The 21,087-nt window shown below is 37.1% G+C and overlaps 1 protein-coding gene across 2 annotated transcripts in view; it reads left to right on the forward strand.

The window, feature by feature from the left end:
• Window positions 1-21,087, forward strand: part of IA-2 (tyrosine phosphatase IA-2) — a 410,032-nt gene that overhangs the window by 152,031 nt on the left and 236,914 nt on the right. For both annotated transcript variants that reach the window (XM_089866819.1, XM_089866820.1), the window contains exon 12: window positions 2,210-2,277. In XM_089866819.1, the coding sequence (XP_089722945.1) occupies window positions 2,210-2,277 (68 nt within the window). The remainder of the gene's footprint in view (window positions 1-2,209; window positions 2,278-21,087) is intronic.

Consider the following 21,087-nt stretch of genomic DNA (forward strand, 5'->3'; position numbering starts at 1 on the left):
ACTTGTACGACAGAATTTCTAGCTTTTAGTGAGTGGCCCCTTCTTGATTGAACAAATTATAATTCTGTCACTATTCATAAGAAAATGAAATAAACTCTTTCTTTCACCTACGAAAATTGAATGCATCCCAGATTTTATCGATAACAACCTCCCATTAGAATGTTTTATCGTAGGAAAATAAAAAGCGGAACTTAGGATGGTCTGATATTAAATGGACGGAGTGAAATAGAAAAAAAATAGAGTAAGTGGAAACTAGGAGATGAGATTTGAAGAATTTTAAATGCTTGGTCGGTTTTTAGCCCTATGTACTACTACACCCCCCCCCCCGTGAAAGACTCTTCAATTCCTGCATTCTTCATCCTTTTCCGAGGGGCTAGTCATTCGCCTAAATTTTGTACTCCTGATCACTGATTTCTGAATTTTTATGTGAATTCCGATGATTACTGAACGAATTCTTTGATTTCTGTGATAAAGATTATTTTAGGTGATTTACATAATCATTACACTAATTTCCCGTTATTGCTCTTTGAATTCCGGTGATTTCTTGGTGAATGCCGTGATTACCACTGGATTCTTCGTGAATTTCGATGAATGCAGTGATTATTTTTATTCAACTGATTATGATTTTTATTTTGCATTTTCGAATTCCTCGATTGATTATGTGTGATTACAAAAGATTACTTGTAAATCATGCGATTAGTTCTGATTTTCTCAAGATTTCACGTGATTTCCAGGGATTAGTTCTGATTTTCTCAAGATTTCACGTGATTTCCAGAGATTATTTCTGATTTTCTCAAGATTTCACGTGATTTCAAGAGATTATTTCTGATTTTCTCAAGATTTCACGTGATTTCAAGAGATTATTTCTGATTTTCTCAAGATTTCACGTGATTTCAAGAGATTATTTCTGATTTTCTCAAGATTTCACGTGATTTCAAGAGATTATTTCTGATTTTCTCAAGATTTCACGTGATTTCAAGAGATTATTTCTGATTTTCTCAAGATTTCACGTGATTTCAAGAGATTATTTCTGATTTTTCTCAAGATTTGACGTGATTTCCAGGGATTATTTCTGATTTTTCTCCAGATTTCCAGGGATTATCGGAGATTTCTGATTACCTTTGATTACCCACAAGAATGATTTTGATTACTGATGATTTTCTAAGAATTCTAGAAATCAAGTAATCAATTTCTGCGGTTTTGTACACATGATTATTCAAGCGACTAACCCCTCGTCCTTTTCACTCGCTCGCCCGCACACTCTCTGCACTCCCCCTCAAGATCGGAAGCCATCAGACGGGTGGACAATTTTCTGACGTGATTAAAACGTAATTGGAGATGCCTTTCTCGTCTCCTTTGTCTCCCGATTACTCCTGTTTTCTTTTTTTTACCATCTTCTTTCATTTCGTAATCTCATTATGATTTGCTTAAAAGAAATGTTTTCATTTCGGTGCAATCAGAAGTGTATCATAGATTCCAAGTGTGGTGAGTAGCAATGGCAATTTCCGTACGCAAGTGAATTTATTTAAACCCCCAAACAGAAGTTATTTATTAAAGCAACCTCAAGTTATTTCTTTTTGTAAATATGTCTAATTACTGATTAGATTTTTACCTCACTGAGTGACGATGACGTCACGGAGAGGTATTGCATTGGTCGTGTTCGTCTGCGTGTCTGTCACCGCGTTCGCAGTTGGCAAATCGAAGCAAACGTATTTGCAATATCCGAACCGGGTTAATTTTCGCAGTTCACAGAAAGCCATATTGGCTTCTACATCATTATCGTCGTTTGGGTTATGATGTGCGCGACGAGAAACGTTTAGCCTACAAATGGCAGTGCTTCCACCATAGTTTCATTTTAACTGTGAATCAATCTCCTTATATAGCCTAAATTTCCAAAAATTGTTTTAAGAGGCATACACTTGAATTCAAACGTCAACAATAGCTATGTTTAAAATGATTTTACGAATATCGTTTCTTAAAACGGCTTAACTAGAATTTTTAAGTAAATTACTGATGATTAAAGCAATTAATAGCAACTATTTTTATTTAATTATTTTAGAAAAACATCACAATTAAGTAGACATCCCTTGTCTATTGCTGGAATTAGAACTCTAGTTGCAAATGAAGCTACTGATAGGGTGTTGGTTTAAGCTGTAATGGAGTTTCTAAGCAAATATTTTACCAATTTGTTTATTTTTTTTTCTTGTAGAGGACTTGACCAATGCATTGAAGAAAGCAACAGGACTCACGGTGACCTCAGCTGGAATTGGTGATAAAGTAAGTGTAAATGAAATTTTATTATGCGCATTAACAGCTCTAACAAATTGCGCGCTTAGGCATACACAAGTTATAATTTTAAGCCAAAATTTAATACGGTTACCGTCACTATGTAATCACTATGACTTCGCCTAAGTATTATATAAAAATACTAAAATGAACTTTGAGTAAAAATTCAATCACCGGGAGATGTTTTTACGCTCTACGCTAACTTCAATATATGTAATTAACCCATCATCCCATTTTTAAACATCCATCTTTTGTAATCCGATTAACTAGTTGACTTTTAAAATTTAGAACCTTGTAAGGAGGGAAAGTTCTTAAGAATAAACTGAACTGAAGTGATGTGTGGGAGGGGGGGGGGTAACAATCTTTTAAGTCTTCAACCTCTCTGAAAACTTTCATTATTAAAATTATAAATTTTCTTAAAAACGGTGGCTTGAATTAAAAGGAGAATGAAATGGCCATGTAACTGTTTTAATCGTTTAGAATTGAACTCTACTACTTTGATATGGAACAGTAGAAAGAAGATGGTTAGTTTTTGTTGTCAATAGACCAATACCAAGAATAAATATACCATAAGAAGCCTTAAATTAGCCAGACTTTAGGCTTCTACTCTTAGGCCGTGAGTGGACAAGTAAGCCACACCCCTTTCATGTCCGTCATTGCTCTGCGTTTTCCCATTGGATCTCGAGCATGAAGGGGGGATTGTAGACTATCACGCTAGACCGGAGTCGAATTTATGTCTTCTTATAGGTATATTTCTTCTTGCCAATACGAATAATACACGCAAAGAAACAAAATTCCAGCGCTAGTTCTCTATACTAGAAAATTTGCCTTACGCCAAGAGACACCGCTAGAGGCATGACCGAGTTGGCTAGCTTCTCACATGTACTGAGCTTGGGCTGCCTCTAGTGGTGTCTCGTGGGCTAGGGAGATTATCCAGTATGAAGGCGTGCCCTGGAAGTTTCTTTCTCTTCATGTAAAATTCGTATTGGTCTATCAAAGCATACGTTACAGAAGATAGAATTTTGTCGGTACAGATAAAGTGAAACAATTTTGATGGGGAAAATCAGAGTCAAAGGGAAGCGTAAAGGGGAAGTGAAATTCTAATCGATATTTTCGTAAATTGTTCTTATTGCGTGAAATGAAGCAGGTATGTTAGATAAATTTAGCTTCAATTCAATACTATTCTCAAAACTAGCGCATAAATCTACAGAGACTCAAAAGTTGCACCCCTGTATTAAGTGCATAGCCCGAAAGAACAAGGGCTCCTGGTCTGTATTTAGTTCATAACTCAAAAACCATGATATCTTGCCCTATAAAAAGTCCACAACCCAAAAAAGTAAGGACTCCACGCCAATATTTAGTCCACAGCATTAAAAAAGAAAAACCAGGGGTCACGTCCAATATTTAGTCCACAGCTTAAAAAAACCAGGGGTCAAGTTCAATATTTAGTCCACAGCTTTAAAAAAACCAGGGGTCAAGTCCAATATTTAGTCCACAGCTTTAAAAAACCAGGGGTCAAGTCCAATATTTAGTCCACAGCTTTAAAAAAACCAGGGGTCAAGTCCAATATTTAGTCCACAGCTTTAAAAAAAACCAGGGGTCAAGTCCAATATTTAGTCCACAGCTTTAAAAAAAACCAGGGGTCAAGTCCAATATTTAGTCCACAGCTTTAAAAAAAACCAGGGGTCAAGTCCAATATTTAGTCCACAGCTTTAAAAAAAACCAGGGGTTCAGTGTAGTCCACAACCGAAAAAACTGGGCTCCAGGCTAATATTTAGTTCATAGTAAAAAAAAAATGTCTCAAAGTGTCTAGCCCTGTATTTGGTCTATAACATTAAAATAAGGTCTCTAGCACTATATTTGGTCTATAACCCAAATTTAAGGTCTATAACTTAATATTTAGTCCATAACACATGAAAAACAAGGGCTCCGGGTCAAGGTCCCTCTAATTCACCGAAATTAGTTCGAAGAAACTAAGAAAATAAACCGGCCATAGCCAATCGCTCTTCGAAAAAACACAGCCAATTAGCGGTTATTTTCAATCGAAAATCTGGCATCACTGATTAAATGTTATATAGAAAAGTGACGAAATCATTAGTCGTCCCATTGAATGTGAAGTTAAAGAGAAAGTTATATATAATCGTAAGGCAAGGTTTATGGGAAAGGGACACTGTAGTTCTCAGCACATTATTCCGAAAACTGAAATCTTTACATATCCGTACCTTATCGCGTATAGAATAATTAAATTTTACTGAACTAAACCCTTTAAGATTTAAAATTAAAATTTCGTCTTCTACCATGCAAGTTCAAGAAACAAAGTTTTCCATAATTAAAATAGCCCTAATTTTGAAAGTATAGGGACATCTAAGTACCTTTGTCCCCGCTTTTCATCCCAAACCCTCTTATAGACCCCCTTTATAATCTATCTATAGACTGTTCCATGATGCCAGGGATGAGTTGAAATGGAGGTATATTGTCGGGGTATTCTAAACTGTGAGCGAAAGGGGGTCGAAGGGGGTTAAACCAGGTTTCAAAATAGGGCAGGTCTACAGGTCAAAGACCAGTTTATTAATGCGTTGGACCAAATTTTTAATTCAAACCTCGAGCCTCACTGGTCCCAAGGACTACTTTATTAATTACTTACATAGGGTATAGGCCATTGGTCCTTGGGGCTAGTTTAATTAATTATTGAAGACACCAGGGGTCCCGATGGACCAGTTTGTAAAAAATCCTTATTTCGAAGCCTAGTTTAAATTGGATTCTTCTTGTGACATGGGTTACTGTTTGTATATTGAGCTACTATTTTGCGCCATGCGCCGCCATCTCTCCAACACAAAATGCACTATTTTCAAAACGTCTCGCACTGATAACACAACTACTGACAACGGAATTCCTTTTTTTTTTCCTTATCAATATTCTCACGAGAGGGCAGTTAAATGCCTGGCTTAAATCCGTTACTTCTTGTGGCGAGGGTTCGCGTGGGTGACTGTGTGTATAGAGCTACTATTTAGCGCTATCTCTCCTACACAAAATGTACTATTTTCAAAAAATGCTTGCACTGATTGCGCAACTAAAGTCAACGGACGATTTCTTTTCCTTATCAAGATTATTGCGAGAGGGCAGTTAGATGCCTGGCTTAAATCGGTTACTTCTTGTGGCGTGGGTTCGCGTGGGTGACTGTGTATAGAGCTACTATTTTGCGCCATCTCTCCTACACTAAATGTACTATTTTCAAAAAATGCTTGCACTGATTGCGCAACTAAAGTCAACGGACCATTTCTTTTCCTTATCAAGATTATTGCGAGAGGGAAGTTCCTAATGCAAGTTTGCAGGAACTCTGAGGACGTTCGCCACGTGATAAACAATATAACCAAGTTTAACAACATCTCCCTTTCTTCCATTGAAGGAGTTAAGGTCTACCGTTGTTAATCTAAAACGCGCTTGCAATTCTTCTCCCTTTCAAATCCTCCCTGATATTATCACTCCCATATGTCCCTTTCATATTCTGAATTCTATGAATTTGGACTCCTCCACGACCCCATTCGTTCGTATCCCCCTACTCCCTTCCCGGTAACCTGCCACATATTTCCCTTCATTAGAGCCGGATTAATAAAATGTAACCATGGTCGTACGTTCCTCATTATAAAATAGAGGGGGTGGGAAATTTAAAAGGGAATTTTAACCTTACACCCTCCTTCCTTATCCCCCCTTCTCTCTCTGAATCTGAGGAGTCCGGGGGACGGCGATTTTACCCCCCTTTCTGATAGGCTGAGTTCGCACTTGCGCTGTTTATCTTGATTCTCTGATTGATCCATCATATCTTCGGTCTTGTATTACTTACCCGCCCTTTGTACACGATGACAGTCGGCAGAGTCAGTTTTGAGGACTCTGTTTTGTTCGTCCACTGACTAAGAAGTAATAGAGATGCACTTGATGACGTCGTGTATCCATTACTATCTCTTTCACACTCGCTGTATCGCTACCAAGTTAGAGACAGTTCGTTCTTGGGCTGTCGTTTGGGGAGGAAGTTGTTTATTTACATTGTTTGATGTCATCATTGTCATGGGTTATTAACTAGTTTTAAATTTACTGGGATTTGAAGGAAATATTGAAGCTTAAATTTCTTGGGATTAAATCATTGATCCATTTTTTACTTACTTCACACTATATTACTTACAAGTCAAGGCAGTTCTTGCGCTGTAGGCATGGTTTTGGGGAGAGATTATTTACGTATAATTTGACGTATTTACTTTGATATAAAGGAAAGAGTCAAGCTAAAATTTTCTTGGACTTAAATTATTCCTTGCTGGTAAAAATGCTAGAATCGATAACTAATTATTCTTAAATTTGCATGAGTAATTAACTAATTAGCTTTTATTTAACAAACACTGGAAGATTACATCTCTGGTTGGCAAGCGAGACTCCCTTTCTACAAGCCTTGCTTGCCTAGCAGAGGTAATGTACGCGATCAAAGTTTGTTAATTAAAAGCTAATATTTAATAATTGAAATTTGAGAATTATTAATTATTGATTCTAGTAATTTTAGCAGTATTAAATGATTTAAACGAAAGAAAATTTTAGCTTTAAGTTTTACGATTGTGAAGTTTTGGATATCTTTAATCATTTACTGATAATTGGGTATCGACGGAGTTAATACACTCTAATTTCTAAACCTAGTTAGAGGGAGAAACATCTCTATAACACTCTATCTAATGATATGATCGATTTCCCAAATGTAAAACGTTTTTATGAACGTCTCGTGGTTAGAGTCATAAATAATTAAAATATGATTAAAAATGAATGATATGACAGCGTGGCAAACTAAAGAAATGGAGAGTTCAGTGATACATGTTATCAACAGTCTTGGCAGAGGTTGAACCTCTCGCTTTTAATATGTCTAGAATAAGCCTTTGCAAGGTATTATGGGTTAAAGATCTAGTGTGACGTTATAGAGACGAGATTTATGCATGCTATAGGTGAAATATTAAACGAATACTTGGTTTGTTTTGATGCTATTTGGAGATTAATCGCAAACTGCTGCCGTATTATTGCAGAACGTGTTTTCCAATTGTTGACACTGTAAATAATACAAAATAGTTGGCCAACTGATGTTGAGTGCAATTCGACAACGCTTCAAAACCCAAACTATACTTTTCACCCACTACTAGGTTACAATTTAAAACTCTTAATTCAAAATTTGTTCAAAGGGATACTTCGGGCTAAATATTTTTCATTTTTAATCGAAAGAGCGTATAAATTGATGGATATATCAATTAGAACCATGGTTCTATCTACAATAATAAAGAATATACAAGCAATTAAGTTTCTGTAATGGACACGTCGTTAGACTTTCCCGGGAAGCACTAGGAAGTACCCCTATTGGGCGAATACGTCAGCTGGTACTAGGCGTCCAATGGGGATATTCCCCAGTGCTTCGCGGTAAATCCTAACGCGTAGTGTCCATTTCGCGCCATTACGGAAACTTAATTGCTCATATCTTCTTTAATATTGTAGATAGAAACGTGGTTCAAATTGATATATTCATTATTTTATACGCTCTTTCGATTAAAAAAAAGTTATATCCAGGTGTATCCCTTTAAGGATGAGCTAACCAACATGTTTTTGGAATGGAGTTTCATAATTTCGAGTTTAATGGTTTTTTGTTTCCGCTGCGACGCTTTTTATCGATCGTTTGGCGCGAATTTTAAGGTAAACGCGTTAGGGGGCAAAGGTAGAGATGGTAGTGGGGTAGGTAGTTGTCTTCACGGTAAAAAAAACTCAGGTAAATGCAATCGTATTATTCCTTGAAAGCTTCCCCGGTCCCTATGGGGACTCGCTTCGGCTACGATACCTTGTGGGAGTCCCGCACGACCGTGCACTGTGTGTGTCCCCATCCTCTTTTTCCTTCTCTACCTAGAATCACTTGCTGTCCTTCCTTTCCTTTTGACTTTAAAGGAAAACCGCTCAATTCAGGGCAAAAACGTAACATCTCCGGTTTTTTTTAAAAAAAAAATATCTTGACAATTGAAGTTGTGAAATAACTCCATGAGTTCAGTACGATTTCTTATTCACTTTGGGGAAATACCAGAGATTTACAAGGATCATTGCTTAAGTAGTCACAACTCCACGTTAATGTTTATTTGTTGTGCTTGAGATTCGGCTCTGATGTAATACATTTAACATTCATGAAATTCAATTCGTTTCACGGGTCTTGAGACCTTTCCTCGATTATATACATCCAAGTTTTCTAAGTGATATTAATCGCGACGTTTACTTACATTTTTGTTAATACATTTATTTGTATGTCGACCTTTTCTCTGTACGGAGCATGCGCGAGTCGATAGTTTAACCCAATAATTACAACTAAATTTAGTTTTCTATTGTAATTTATCATTTGTTTGGATCGATAAATTTGTTACTGCTGAAGTATGAAGGAGACTTTGAAATGTTCTTTTTTTTTTTTTTTTGAAAATCTAATTTAAAGGAATACGGACATAAAAATTGAAAATTTTTAAAAATGGCTATAGGTCCCTTAAAATCGTTACAATTGTATTTTTAAGAATAATTTATTAATTAAGGAAACTTCAAATTTATAAGTGAGCTTTCAAAGCCTATGGATTTTAAATTTTGTGGGGGAGGGGCAGGGTTTTGGTGTGACGTAACATATATAGCAGTTTAGGTCTACAGATGGCAGCGTCGGTGGCAACGTGACAAACAGCGTTGTTCATTGGTTGTTCCTGAGATTTGACGTATAAATTTGATAGATGGCGGCATGGTGCCTACTTTAAAATTACTGATTCATGACCTAAATATTTGGTTAAACAATAGTTAAATCATGCAAAAATGATGAAATGTAGCAGCAATTATGTATTTCCGCTAGCGCGGAGAAATATTAGTTTTTCTAATTCCATCCCGTGAGCCTGCCTTTGGGCTAGCACTATTTTTGGGAAAGGATTGCCTCATTGAAAGATATATCATTGGCTTGCCCCTATCACGTGCTTTTCAGACTTTCAATAGCGTTACATCCATGGACGAAGGTAGAAAGAAATTCAGGTTACAAGCTTAATAGTTTTTATTTATTTCTGACAACACGATTGAGGCTAGCCGGTTGTAGTTAGTTCAAACTCTATCATTATGATATAAGAAGAACAAAATTGGAAAAATGGATGCGAAAAGATGTTTTAAGTTTCTGAAGAAAACTGCCTGAATAAGATACATTTTTAGGTTTATTTGGCTTCTTAGACGCGATGTACAACATACTTGTTAATACTCTTCTATATATATGATAATTCTCTCTTTGATGTTGTAGGAAAAAAAATTGTTCCACTTTTAAATTTGAAGTTTTCCACGAACCCTCTCCGAAACTAAAATCGTTTGAGGTTGTCTAGTCTACTTTAAAATGCTTTTAATATTTATGGAATTCAGTTTACACCTGATTAGTCTATCTCAACAAGTACACGATTTCAATGGATATGTTTTAACTATTTAATTCCATCTAGTCTCTACATGGTATGCTTCAAGAAGTCATATCTAGTTTACGAGGGAGAAGGTATAAACTCGCCACATTTCTAGCTTTATCTCCAGTTCAAACGTAGGTCCGGAGTTAATCCCAGCCTCTAAATTACAACCAGTATCTAATTAGCCTTATTCCTGATCAGCGCCATCTACCCATAGCGGTGACTTTGAGAACTACTGTAAGCGGCAAGCCAATCAGATGTCGCTAAAATCTGGTGACGTCATTTTTGGTAAGACCCGAGAGTGCCAGTCAGTGACGTCACCAGATTTTAGCGACATCTGATTGGCTTGCCGCTTACAGTAGTTCTCAAAGTCGCCGCTATGGGTAGGTGGCGCTGATAAGGAATAAGGCTAATTGGTTCTTCAAAACTCACGTCAGCGAATGACGAAAATTATAAAGTTTCCGACTGAGGAGAGGCGAATTAGCCCGGCCTCCTTTTATTTTGAAAGGGGGAATACTTAGGCGTCTTATACCATAGATATCACTTCTTTGTAGCTTACGCTTAAAGGGAGAATGAAACCGCCATAAAACAATTTCTTTTAATCAATTTAGATTAATAAATGAAAATGATTAAGAATTTTAATTTTTTCAAGTTTCAAATGTTGATGTGTTGAACTTAACGTTAATTTTAGATAGACAACTCGCGTATTTTCGTATTGGGTATCTGAAACAAATTACAGAACGATCGACTTTTTAAGCGTTTTTAAGTAATAATCAGTACGGTCACTGTCTGCAGAAGGTCACGTGGTGTCACGATATCTAATTGGTTAAAGGCCGACTTCCACCGAAAAGGGTTCTTACGAACTGAAGACCGTGCATCGATTCTTGACAATAGAGCAACCGTGCCAATTTTCGAGTCCCCACTGGGGCAAAATTTGGAGGGGTTCTTACGAACTGAAAACCTTGCTATGCGGGTTCTTACGAACTGAAGATAAACAATAGAAAGTTTCTTAAATATTTCATTCCCGATTTTTACGACCCTCTGAAGGAAAATATCTATTGTATATCTTCAGTTCGTAAGAACCCCCGTATCAAGGTTTTCAGTTCGTAAGAACCCCTCAAAATTTTGTCCAGCGGGGATTCGAAAATCGGCACGGTCGCTCCATTGTTACTCTCGATGCACGGTTTTCAGTTCGTAAGAACCCTTTTCGATGGAAGTCGGCCTTTAAAAGAGTGTGCCAAACATTAAAAATTTACATAATTTTACCTGATGATACCGTCAGTTTCTCCAGGGCCTGTACCTTCTAGTTGACCCTACCCACCATAGGACTGTCTTGATGGGGCTCTGTCCCTTTTAATTTAAATTTTATAAGCTGATTTTGATGTCTAAATCTAACAATTTATTTAACCCCGAATCCCAAAATTACATAAACTTCAGCGTTACCCACTTTTACCAAAAATACTGCAAAAACAATAGATAATAAATTAATGTGCACAAAAGTGCGGTGTATAGGTCAGGGATATGTTTTTTACATTTTCTTAGAAAAACTAAGAAATATAAATGTAGCTAATACCCTCAAATGAATAGAAGCTCAGACAAAATAGAAAAGTATAGACTATAGGTTGGTAGGTAGGTAAGTAGGGGATTTGTAACTTTTCCTTCTCTCCACCTGCACCGCGTGATGCTGTGAAAGCAAGGCGCACGCAATCTTATAGACAACTATAACAATCTCGATAAGTTCTTTTTATCCCTTACAAATCTCAAAATAACTAGGTACAGTACATAGCCATATGAAATGTGTACCCACGTCTGTACAAATATGACCTACAGTATTCTTAGGTTTTTATTTCGATTCTTCGGTTTTTTAAGATATTTTGGTAGTGATATCTTAATTACTTGGAAGTGTTTATATAAATATACTTCTGCGTATATTATCTATGCCCAGAAGTGAGATGAGACTGAAGTGAAGGGCTCTAGCATTGATAGTAGATCTGGCACTAGTGAACAAATTTGAGGATTTTATGCCGCTTCCCACGCGCTAAAACTAGAGAGAAAAAAATTGGTCGAGTTCCAAAAACATTTCCTACCCCCTTCCCTTCAACCTAAAGCCGCGGAACACGAACGCGGGTGCTGGAATCTAGTTCGGCCGTCTACCGCCACGAGCGACTCACGTTTTGGAGGGAAAATTCAGAAACCGCTACCAGAGGGCCAACCGTTCGTGTGTTATCAAGAATATTCACTTTCGCCGAGTGAAGAATTTGGTTAGCTCAGTACTTCTGGTCTCATCTCACTTCTGCTATGCCTTATGTCATGCTAGTTAATGGAAATGTACAGGTAATATAACATTAAACTTCAAATGAACTAAGAACGGCCTTTTTTTTTCTAAAAATAGAATGGATGATATTAAAAAAAATAAATGACCTCTTATTTAAAAGTAATTACAGTTTAATTGGTCTTAAAAACACTGACTACTGCCTCGCCATGTTTTTAGAGGTGTCTGCTAACCAGAACCCGCACGGGATTGGTTCAACCAATTCCTTAGGGGTAAGGGATTCTGGCTAGCAGACGCAACTAAACCAATGGTGGGACAGTAGTCCTCGTTTTTAAGACCAATTAAATGCTAATGATTTTTTTAATATGAAATAATTTAGAATAGGCCTCAGCAGGAATACATAGATTTCTTCCCTTTGGAATCTTTAACAAGCCAGGCATTTATGGTTGAATTAAAGGGAAGGAGGTGTGGAAACCTTCACCCCTGATGTCATTCTCCACGTGACATTGAGAGATCCAAAGCCGAATGTAAACAAATTTTCTCTGCGTGTTCTGAACGAGTAGACCTCGGTCCTAGGGTGAATAACCAATGAAAAACGCGAGGGAGGAGGAACAAAGATTTAATTCATTCCCCTAGTTTAATGCCGCCTAAAGATTCTATGTATTCGTGGTCTCAGACATAGACCGTATCTTTCAATTATGATCTTTGAAATGATTCCCAACCTATCTAACGCGACGCCTTGTTGAATATCCTCAATATTACGAAACTCTCCTATTAAAACCGTTTTTTTTTTGGCCCACTTCAACGTATGTTGCAGGATTTAGACCCGAGATAAAAAGTATTTATCTTTTTAAAGGCTGGTATAGTGTTTGAATCTTACCCTGAACTTTCTTTTGAAGTTAGTGTAAGAATCTAGGCCTAGTCTTCCAAAGAAACTTCCATTGCTCTTAAAATTATAGTTATTTTTTTTTTTCCTTGAAGCATCGCCACGACAGTTGCGTAAAGCGGAGTGAAAACTTTTCACAAATTGGTTGTGTATAGTTGAGATATTTTTATGATCTTCGCCCTTAATAGCATTAAAGACAGAACCAACTAAAAGTGGCTGTTTATCCAATAAGCTTCTTCGCTGTAACTAAGAGGGAAAGACACGGGGGTAAACCATTGCCTTCCATCTCGCTTTTCGGCGCCTGCGCTCTAGGCACTTTGGGTCCAAAGAGTGCGCTGATACAACTATGGATCAAACCCCCTTGTATGTCTCGATACTGAGGGTTGCCTATACCCCCTTTTTTACATCGAAGAGGCTTACTGCTGTATTACCCGTTCATCTATTGAAGGGATGTGCAATCCGTTGGGTAGGGGCGTGTTATGAACTATATATTGAGGTAGTAGTGTTACTATTTCGTGGAGTAGTGATTGGGCAATGTCACGTGATTGTAAGCCTTTCTCGAGAATATCCAATGGGAAAGTTTTGTTTCTCCAAAAGTTCACATATAAAACCAAAAAGTATTCTTCGTTCGCAGTTCCCAACCATTGGCTGTAGAGGTCATGTAAAATCAGAAGAAAACGACCCTCATCTCAGTCCCTACACCAATCAACCAATCAGAAGAGCTTTTTGAGGGTTCAAACGTTTATAGAAAATAGTACTCTATGGTGGTGATCCAAATGTTTATTCTTGGTACTAGAGTTATTGCCCCATCCACGGTTGTTCCCTGTGCTTGGCCAGTTTCGCCAAGGGGGGGTCGAGACTATTCTAAGGGTAAAGCGGGCGTTTCTCATATTATACTGAGGAAGCAAGCTTCAATGAAGTATACTTTTTCTTTTTATCTACGGACTTTTGGTTTCTCCTTAGTTAATTACACCAATGTAGTCCACTTTATGAGATATCCAAACACCTCCAACCTTTTTTAAAAGTAAGTGAGAGTGAGAGAGCTGTTGTATTTCCATTAACAGTTTTTCTCTCCTTTCGCTTTCACTCACTCGATATAGTGTTTTATTTCTCTTTATTCCGTTCCAACGAACAAATTGTTCTTGTAGTGGTTATTTCTTTCACCGCACCGTATAACCCAACCGATGTTTGCTACACCAAGGAAGCTAGACATAACATATCTTTTTGTAGTCTCAAATTAAGTTATGCGAACTTAATAAGTGTTGCATACTCCAGCTGGAATATCTTCTCTAAGTTCATCCTATTTTGGGGATTCTTTGTTAAGAAGAGAAACACTACAGTCTACGTGAAAACTATATTTAAAAAGTGCTAGAGGTTGAACCGTTTAGAACACAGTAATGTAAATAAGAACAAACAGGGTAAATTGAGTGGAACAGAAAATGTCTATGCAAGTAATTTCGTAGATTTTGAATTATTTTAAGGACGAAGATGTACTGATGGTTTATTTGAAGAAAAATAATTTAATTTAATAGCGCAAGGGTATAACTTGCATCTGTGAAAAAAACCTAAATTACAATCTCTCTGATTTTCAGTACACCAAGGCTTAGTAGCGAGTAGCGGTATTTCAGAAGCTCAACAAACGCCATAATATCTGTTTTACCTTTATAAAAGTGTTGGAAATCGTTAAGAAACACATTTGTAGCACTATCAAGTCAGATTTCATAAATTAATTCCAGTAAAAACGCTCCAATTATATGTTTAACAAGCCTTGCACGAACTAATCCTTGACCCGAGAAACGAATTTATTTATTTATTATTTTATTGGAGGGATAGGGTTGCTAAGCCAAATTGACTTATGTGCAACCCCCCAAAAGCATTAAGGTACAACAAATGAACCGAAAAATATTAAATTATTAAAGTCAGGCGTTGCCCAGGATCCAAGCCGTTAAACTGTGACGGAAAGTGATAGAAGATTCCAATGATAACAACTCCTCAGGTATCGAGTTCCAATCATTGATGACCCTTTCGGTAAAGTGACTAGCTTTAGGAAAGGACTTCGCCACAGGTTTCGCCAGTTTAGCAGGATGTCCTCTGGTGCGTAGATTAGTTGACGGGAGAAATAGTGAAGACATGTCAGTGTGCACATTGCCTTTATAAATGTCGAATACGTAGACCAAATCATTAACACGTTGTCTAAGAGACGGGGAAAGTAGGCGGAGTCGCTCATCACGCGTAGCAGGGGAGTGGTGGCTAAATCCCTTTGTGACCTTCGTGAATCTATTGTGGGCCTTTAAGAGTCGGAGCCATTTTTAGTGACCCCTGTTTGCCGAGTAAATTCCTTTTTAAAAGAAATTCCTACTTCAAAAGTTAGGCTTAGCGAGTTAAAAACACAACTTTGAAAATTTATTCTAAATTAACGAGAAAGGTTTGGTGATTTATCCCAATGTTTTACGCATATTTTAACACCCTTACTCAATTAAAAATAACTTTTTTCTTCATTATCCCTTGCGGGACCCCTTATCATTCTGGCTAATCTTCTACACACCAATTTTACCTTGTAAAAGGCCGGAACCAATGGCAAATAGTTCTCGAAGGCGGAGCTAAAACTAGCCGCTGCTAACTTCACCCCTCTACTATGGGAGCATCTAGTGGCATTTGTTTAAACTAAACCACAGCCATAACTTGCTAAAGATGGTGAAAACGAATAAAAAGTGTCATTTATGGGTAGAGAATATCGGATTTAAATGTTCTTAGTTACGTTTATTGGTATATGTTTCTAGGGTACTTGTTGCATTTTAAGATGGGGATGGATTTGTTAAAGATATATACTTTCTTGTAAAGTTTTCTTCGCCGAGAAAGGTTTTAGTTGTTGAGATGTTTTGTAAGGAGAATGGACGTCTTTTTTTAAATCCCCTATCCATTTTCATTTTCGTTTTTGTTTTGCGTTTTCAATAGCCTGGATATATTTTATGTTTTTCGAGTGGTGATGTATCTAACGTGTTTTCTAGTGAATGGGTTATACAAATCCCGTCAGTTTTTATATCAAGTTGAAAGGAACTTTTACCTAGAATTTTGCCAAAACTTTATTCTTATCAGAAATTTAAAAGCTTATGTTGAATGTTGTTCTAATATCGTCAGCAAGATAAAATATTTTTCACTTTTTTTTCAATTATTGCAAGCTTGAAAGGAAAGTACCATCTGAAGATGAACCCATTGTTTTAGGTGGGGGGGGGGGGGTAGAAAGAGAATTAAATTTTTAGAATGTCTTTAAGTACTATTGGTAGTTAGCAAGCCCCTGAATCTTACCGGAAATTTGGGTTTTAGATTGTAGTGCATGGTCGTATAAGTGGAAGCTCAGAACCAAGACGCCATACAGAGGCTTTTAAGAGGACAGCCGTGTGAAAGATTATGTTTCATCCTTCGATTTCATTTAGTTCCGTTGAAACCATGTTTTCTTTTACAGTTCGAAAAGAGAAATATCCTTGAAAATAACCCCTATCCTCCCATAGCTCGGATATTTGGTCTAATAACTTTCATGATAACACGGAAAATATTATAAAAATAAAAGATCTCTTTTTTAAAAGTAATCACCATTTATTTTTTTCTTAAAAACGCTGACCACTGCCTCGCCATGTTTTTAAAGATGTCTGCTAGCCAAAACCCGCACAGGCAGGGTTGGAATTAAGCACAGGACACTGGACATTGTCCAATAAAATTTCAAAGTTTCCCATAATATTTTTCAAAACTAAGGGGGTCACTGTACATTTTGACCAATAAATTTTCTGAAGTTTTGATAGCTTGACTATGAAGATGCGGCACTATTTATGCACACGACAGTGGACAATGTCCAATAAATTTTCCAGTCAAATAGGGGGTCACTGGACACATGTCCTCTAAGAAATTTTTCTTATTTCCGGATTGGTTCAACCAATTCCATAGGGGTAAGGGGTCCTTGCTAGCAGACGCCACTAAGACTAATTAAACTCGAATTATTTTATAATAAGAGATCCTGTATTTTCTAAATATTTTCCTTTTATATTTTGAAAAAGGCCGTTCTTTTAAGGTATAATGTGAAGAACTGGGATCTTTTCCTTTTAATGAAATTAAGAATCTAGTTTCTTACTCGATTTTGAAGGTACTGGCTTCATTTTGATGCTCCATGACTATGATACAATATGTCGTTGTTTTTAATGTAACCTTTCTCATAGATCCAGTTTTAAGCCTTGCCCTTGAGGCTAGGAATATTTTGTTTACAAGTCTAGGGCTCGTGCAGTCCTTTGGAACCGTTAAGCCCTATTTTGGCTAGAAACTAATCCGACTTATAAATCGATGTTGAAATATCGTGTTAATAAAAATGGGATTGATCCCATGAGATAAAGTCAGCCCCCCCCCGCTAACACAGCAAATTAATATTTTTTTCAGTCCCTTGATGATCCGGACATAAGTCCTTTAAATAGAGCTAGGGGAAGACCCTGTTATCTCCCATTTCTTAGGGTCAGATAACATTGACCGTCTGTGTATGGGATGTCTGACTATTTGTTTCCAGGAATGCATTAGAGTTGAATATCCTACGCCATGTCGTTGTAATTAAATGGTATAGGCTGGTTATAGACAAGAAATTATGTTCAAGGCTGTAAGCCTGTACGGTTTCGCTGTATTAATCCTTAAATTGCGAATATTCATGACATTGGACTGGTGCGTTGTATCTGTAACCTTCTTCAACGCAAGTCTTCATAACACTACACCCTTTGAAATCGTAGTAATAATCGTAAACAAGTTGGGTGAACCAAAGATTAACCTCTACTATAAACATATTTACCTAAGTGTGCAATTATTGGTCTTTATTGATAAGCAACTGCAGAAGTTAAAATTAATGAGTTATTCAAATCTCTATTCTGGTCTTAGCTCATGAAGGAATAGTTGTCAGTAAGGGTTTATAGGACGTAATGCAATATAGATTTTTCAAATTTGAAATTTCTGTGAACCTTGAACCTTACCTTTGCTTCGATTTGCAAACTACGAACAAGGTCACGGATATCGTCACGGCTAGACAGACACAGGAAATGGAGCAAAAAAAAAATGTAATACCTCTCAGTGACGTAATGGTCACTCGCAGAGGTAATAAAAATTGCTCTTTTTCAAAAAAGAAAATCTCTATAATAACAGCAAAATGAGTTTTCAACTTTTCAAAAATGGTTTCAAAGCGTCTATCGAATTTTTAAAACCATTCTTTTTATAACCCCGGAATTTTTAAAAATGCGATATTAGTAAATTTCAAGAATTCTTATCTGACCTCAGAACGTTTTAAGATAGATTTCTATTGTAGTGTCGTATTTCCGGTTCCCTTATGCATCACCGCCATATTGGCAAGCATAACGACCCATGAGTGAGGAAGTATGAACTGATGGTAACCTTAGATGATTGTCCATACATCCTTAGGCCTCATATAAGTTCTCGGAAAATGAGGAGAAGAAACCGCTAAAATAATTATATGGTTAAGTTATGAGCTTCTTAATATGAGAGATATTATAATAATATTATTACAGTTCCAATTTCTTTTATGCTGGAAACCGAACTTTAAATCAAGCAAGCACGCATTTTATTAGTCCTAGCTTTTTGACCCTTGTCGCGCAAAATCGGATTAGTCTAGGAGTAATTACCTTTCTCCTTCCCATCTTTATTAGGAAAGAAGAGACGTAATCAGGCGGATTACTTATTCGCCGACATTTTTACCTACCGCTCATCCCGCTAGCTACAATTCGGTGCACTTCTTATAATGCCATAAGACTATGAAAGGTCTGTCCTAAGTCTGAAACGAGATGCCTTATTTTACATGTTGATAACAATACCTAAGCTTTACCAGGGATATTAGATGTTTAAAGAGGGATGAGCACGTACATTATTACGCGCCTGTGGCAGAGGGTTTTTTTAACGGGAGTCTTTGAATGAACTGTTTGTACTTAAACCAATAACTTTGCTCAAATAGTGTTTGAACTTTTCGCCATATCGAGTATTGTTGTAACCCAAAGTATCTCAGACCACAAATGGCTACGTTTCCTTCTCTCACTAATCGAAGGAGTTATAGAAAATTAGAAAAATCAGAAAAAATTAGCACCAGTTTACAAGAAACCATACAATATTTAACTTTCTGTTTGGACTACACGAATTTTTTTATTCTTTTTAAAATCGTCCAAAGATAATTCTGAACGGAGTCTGAAATGCTGAAAAAAGAGTATCTTCTTTCTATGGTGTGGATTTAATAGGCAATTCTGACTTATTTGAATAGTATAAGCTTATGATAATAAATATACGAAGACTAGGCAGAGCTCTAGTGGATGTATAGAGGTTTCCTTTTTAAGTAGCTTGATCAGGGATTATCCTTCATAACCATCTCCGTCTCTTGCCATTTCTTCGGCCTAGCATCTGCTGTCTTTGCCAAAATGAATATACGAAGCCTGATTAAAAAAGTATTTTGCTTTTGATGTATGGATGGATCCCTGTTATTTCGGGATGATTATCTTTTCATTTCTAAAAATTCGGGAACCATTCTTGATCAGAAATTAAGACTCTGCCTCTTAATATTTCTATATTTAGAAATTTTCTTATCAATAAAGGGTATCATAACCTCAACATATCTTTTTATTTTTATAGACTTATCGAGGAATTATAGTAATATACCCGATTACGTATGATCAGAAGCCGATTAGGCTTTACACATGAAGTACGTAACATACGCCTGGGGGAGCTACACGATATTCTCTAAGCTCCTAGGAAAGAACTTCCCCTTACGCGGAGGGAAATAGTTCAGTAACGCGGCTCCTTCGGATCCTTGCCATCCTTCCGCCTTAAGAACCGATTTACCAGGTACATAAATTCGAGAACTACTATTAAGACTGAGTAGGGTTTCTAAAATATTTTTAAGATAAAACTCTTCACAATACCAAAGATTATTTGGGAGTAAGGCGTTAAAATGTTATCAATCTGGGTAGCTTTTGCTTGGACTATTTAAGACGCCGTACATCTGTTTTTTAACGAGGTATTTTTCTGTTCTCGCCGTTACGGCAAGCCCGGCCGCCGGCGGCTCGAAATGGGCCGCTCGGCCTCAGCCGCTGATATTTAGCCAAGGCTTAGTGTAGTTTTCGTGTCTAATTCTATTCGCAGAGCTATATTTATGTTGAAATTTAAAGAAAATCTTATAATATTTAGTTGTTATCAATCTGGGTAGCTTTTGCTTGGACTATTTAAGACGCCGTGCATCTGTATTTTAAACGAGGTATTTTTCTGTTCTCGCCGTTACGGCAAGCCCGGCCGCCGGCGGCTCGAAATGGGCCGCTCGGTCTCAGCCGCTGATATCTAGCCAAGGCTTAGTGTAGTTTTCGTGTCTAATTCTATTTGCAGAGCTATATTTATGTTGAAATTTAAAGAAAATCTTATAATATTTAGTTGACGACGTAGTAAATGTCTCAAAAAATTTCGAAACTTGAGCTTTAAAACGCTGAATATTTTATAACGCAAATTCGCGTTCCGGGCTTCCCGGTTATGTCGACGGCGAGGTCGAGTCGAGGTCCCTCCCATGCAAGAAAATAGTAATAGCCGTCGCCGATTGGTCTGGCGTTAAAGAGGTTATCTATGGTTAGGGGGCTCATGATTGGTTAAAAGCTTTTTTGTTCGTCTGCTTAGTTTTTACTTCGGGAATGTCATGAAATCCATGGCCAAAGCTATGGAAAAGTGGGACTTACGTACTTTATGTGTGAAGCATAATCCGCTTTTGGTATGATTAACCATCGTAGGTTTTTACGAGCTCATGCATCATTACTATTGGCGTGGCCAGGCAGGGTTCAAACCAGTTTGGGTTATAAGTCCATATTTTAATCTAGTCCTTAATTTAGAAAATGACTCCCCTAGCGTCCAAAACAGTAAACTGGTCCTCTGTTAGTTTTCCTATAAATTTGCAATTAATTTATGGATTTGAAACTGGTCCAGGAAGTTAATAAACTGGTTTGGTTCAGCCAATCCCGTAGGGTAAGGGGTTCTGAGTAGCAGACGCCTCTAAACATGGTTTGGTAGGAGTCCTCGTTTTTAAGACTTGTTAAATGCTAATTATTTTGTAACTGGCTGTTACCCGCGGCGTCGCTCGCGTGTATTAAGAACTTCCATTTCATCAAAATGATATAAAGAATGGGTAG

The sequence above is a fragment of the Phalangium opilio genome, unplaced genomic scaffold (genome assembly GCF_054372755.1).
Source record: "Phalangium opilio isolate 3A_F unplaced genomic scaffold, DU_Popi_V2 ptg000017l_1, whole genome shotgun sequence".
Taxonomy (NCBI): Eukaryota; Metazoa; Arthropoda; class Arachnida; order Opiliones; family Phalangiidae; genus Phalangium; species Phalangium opilio.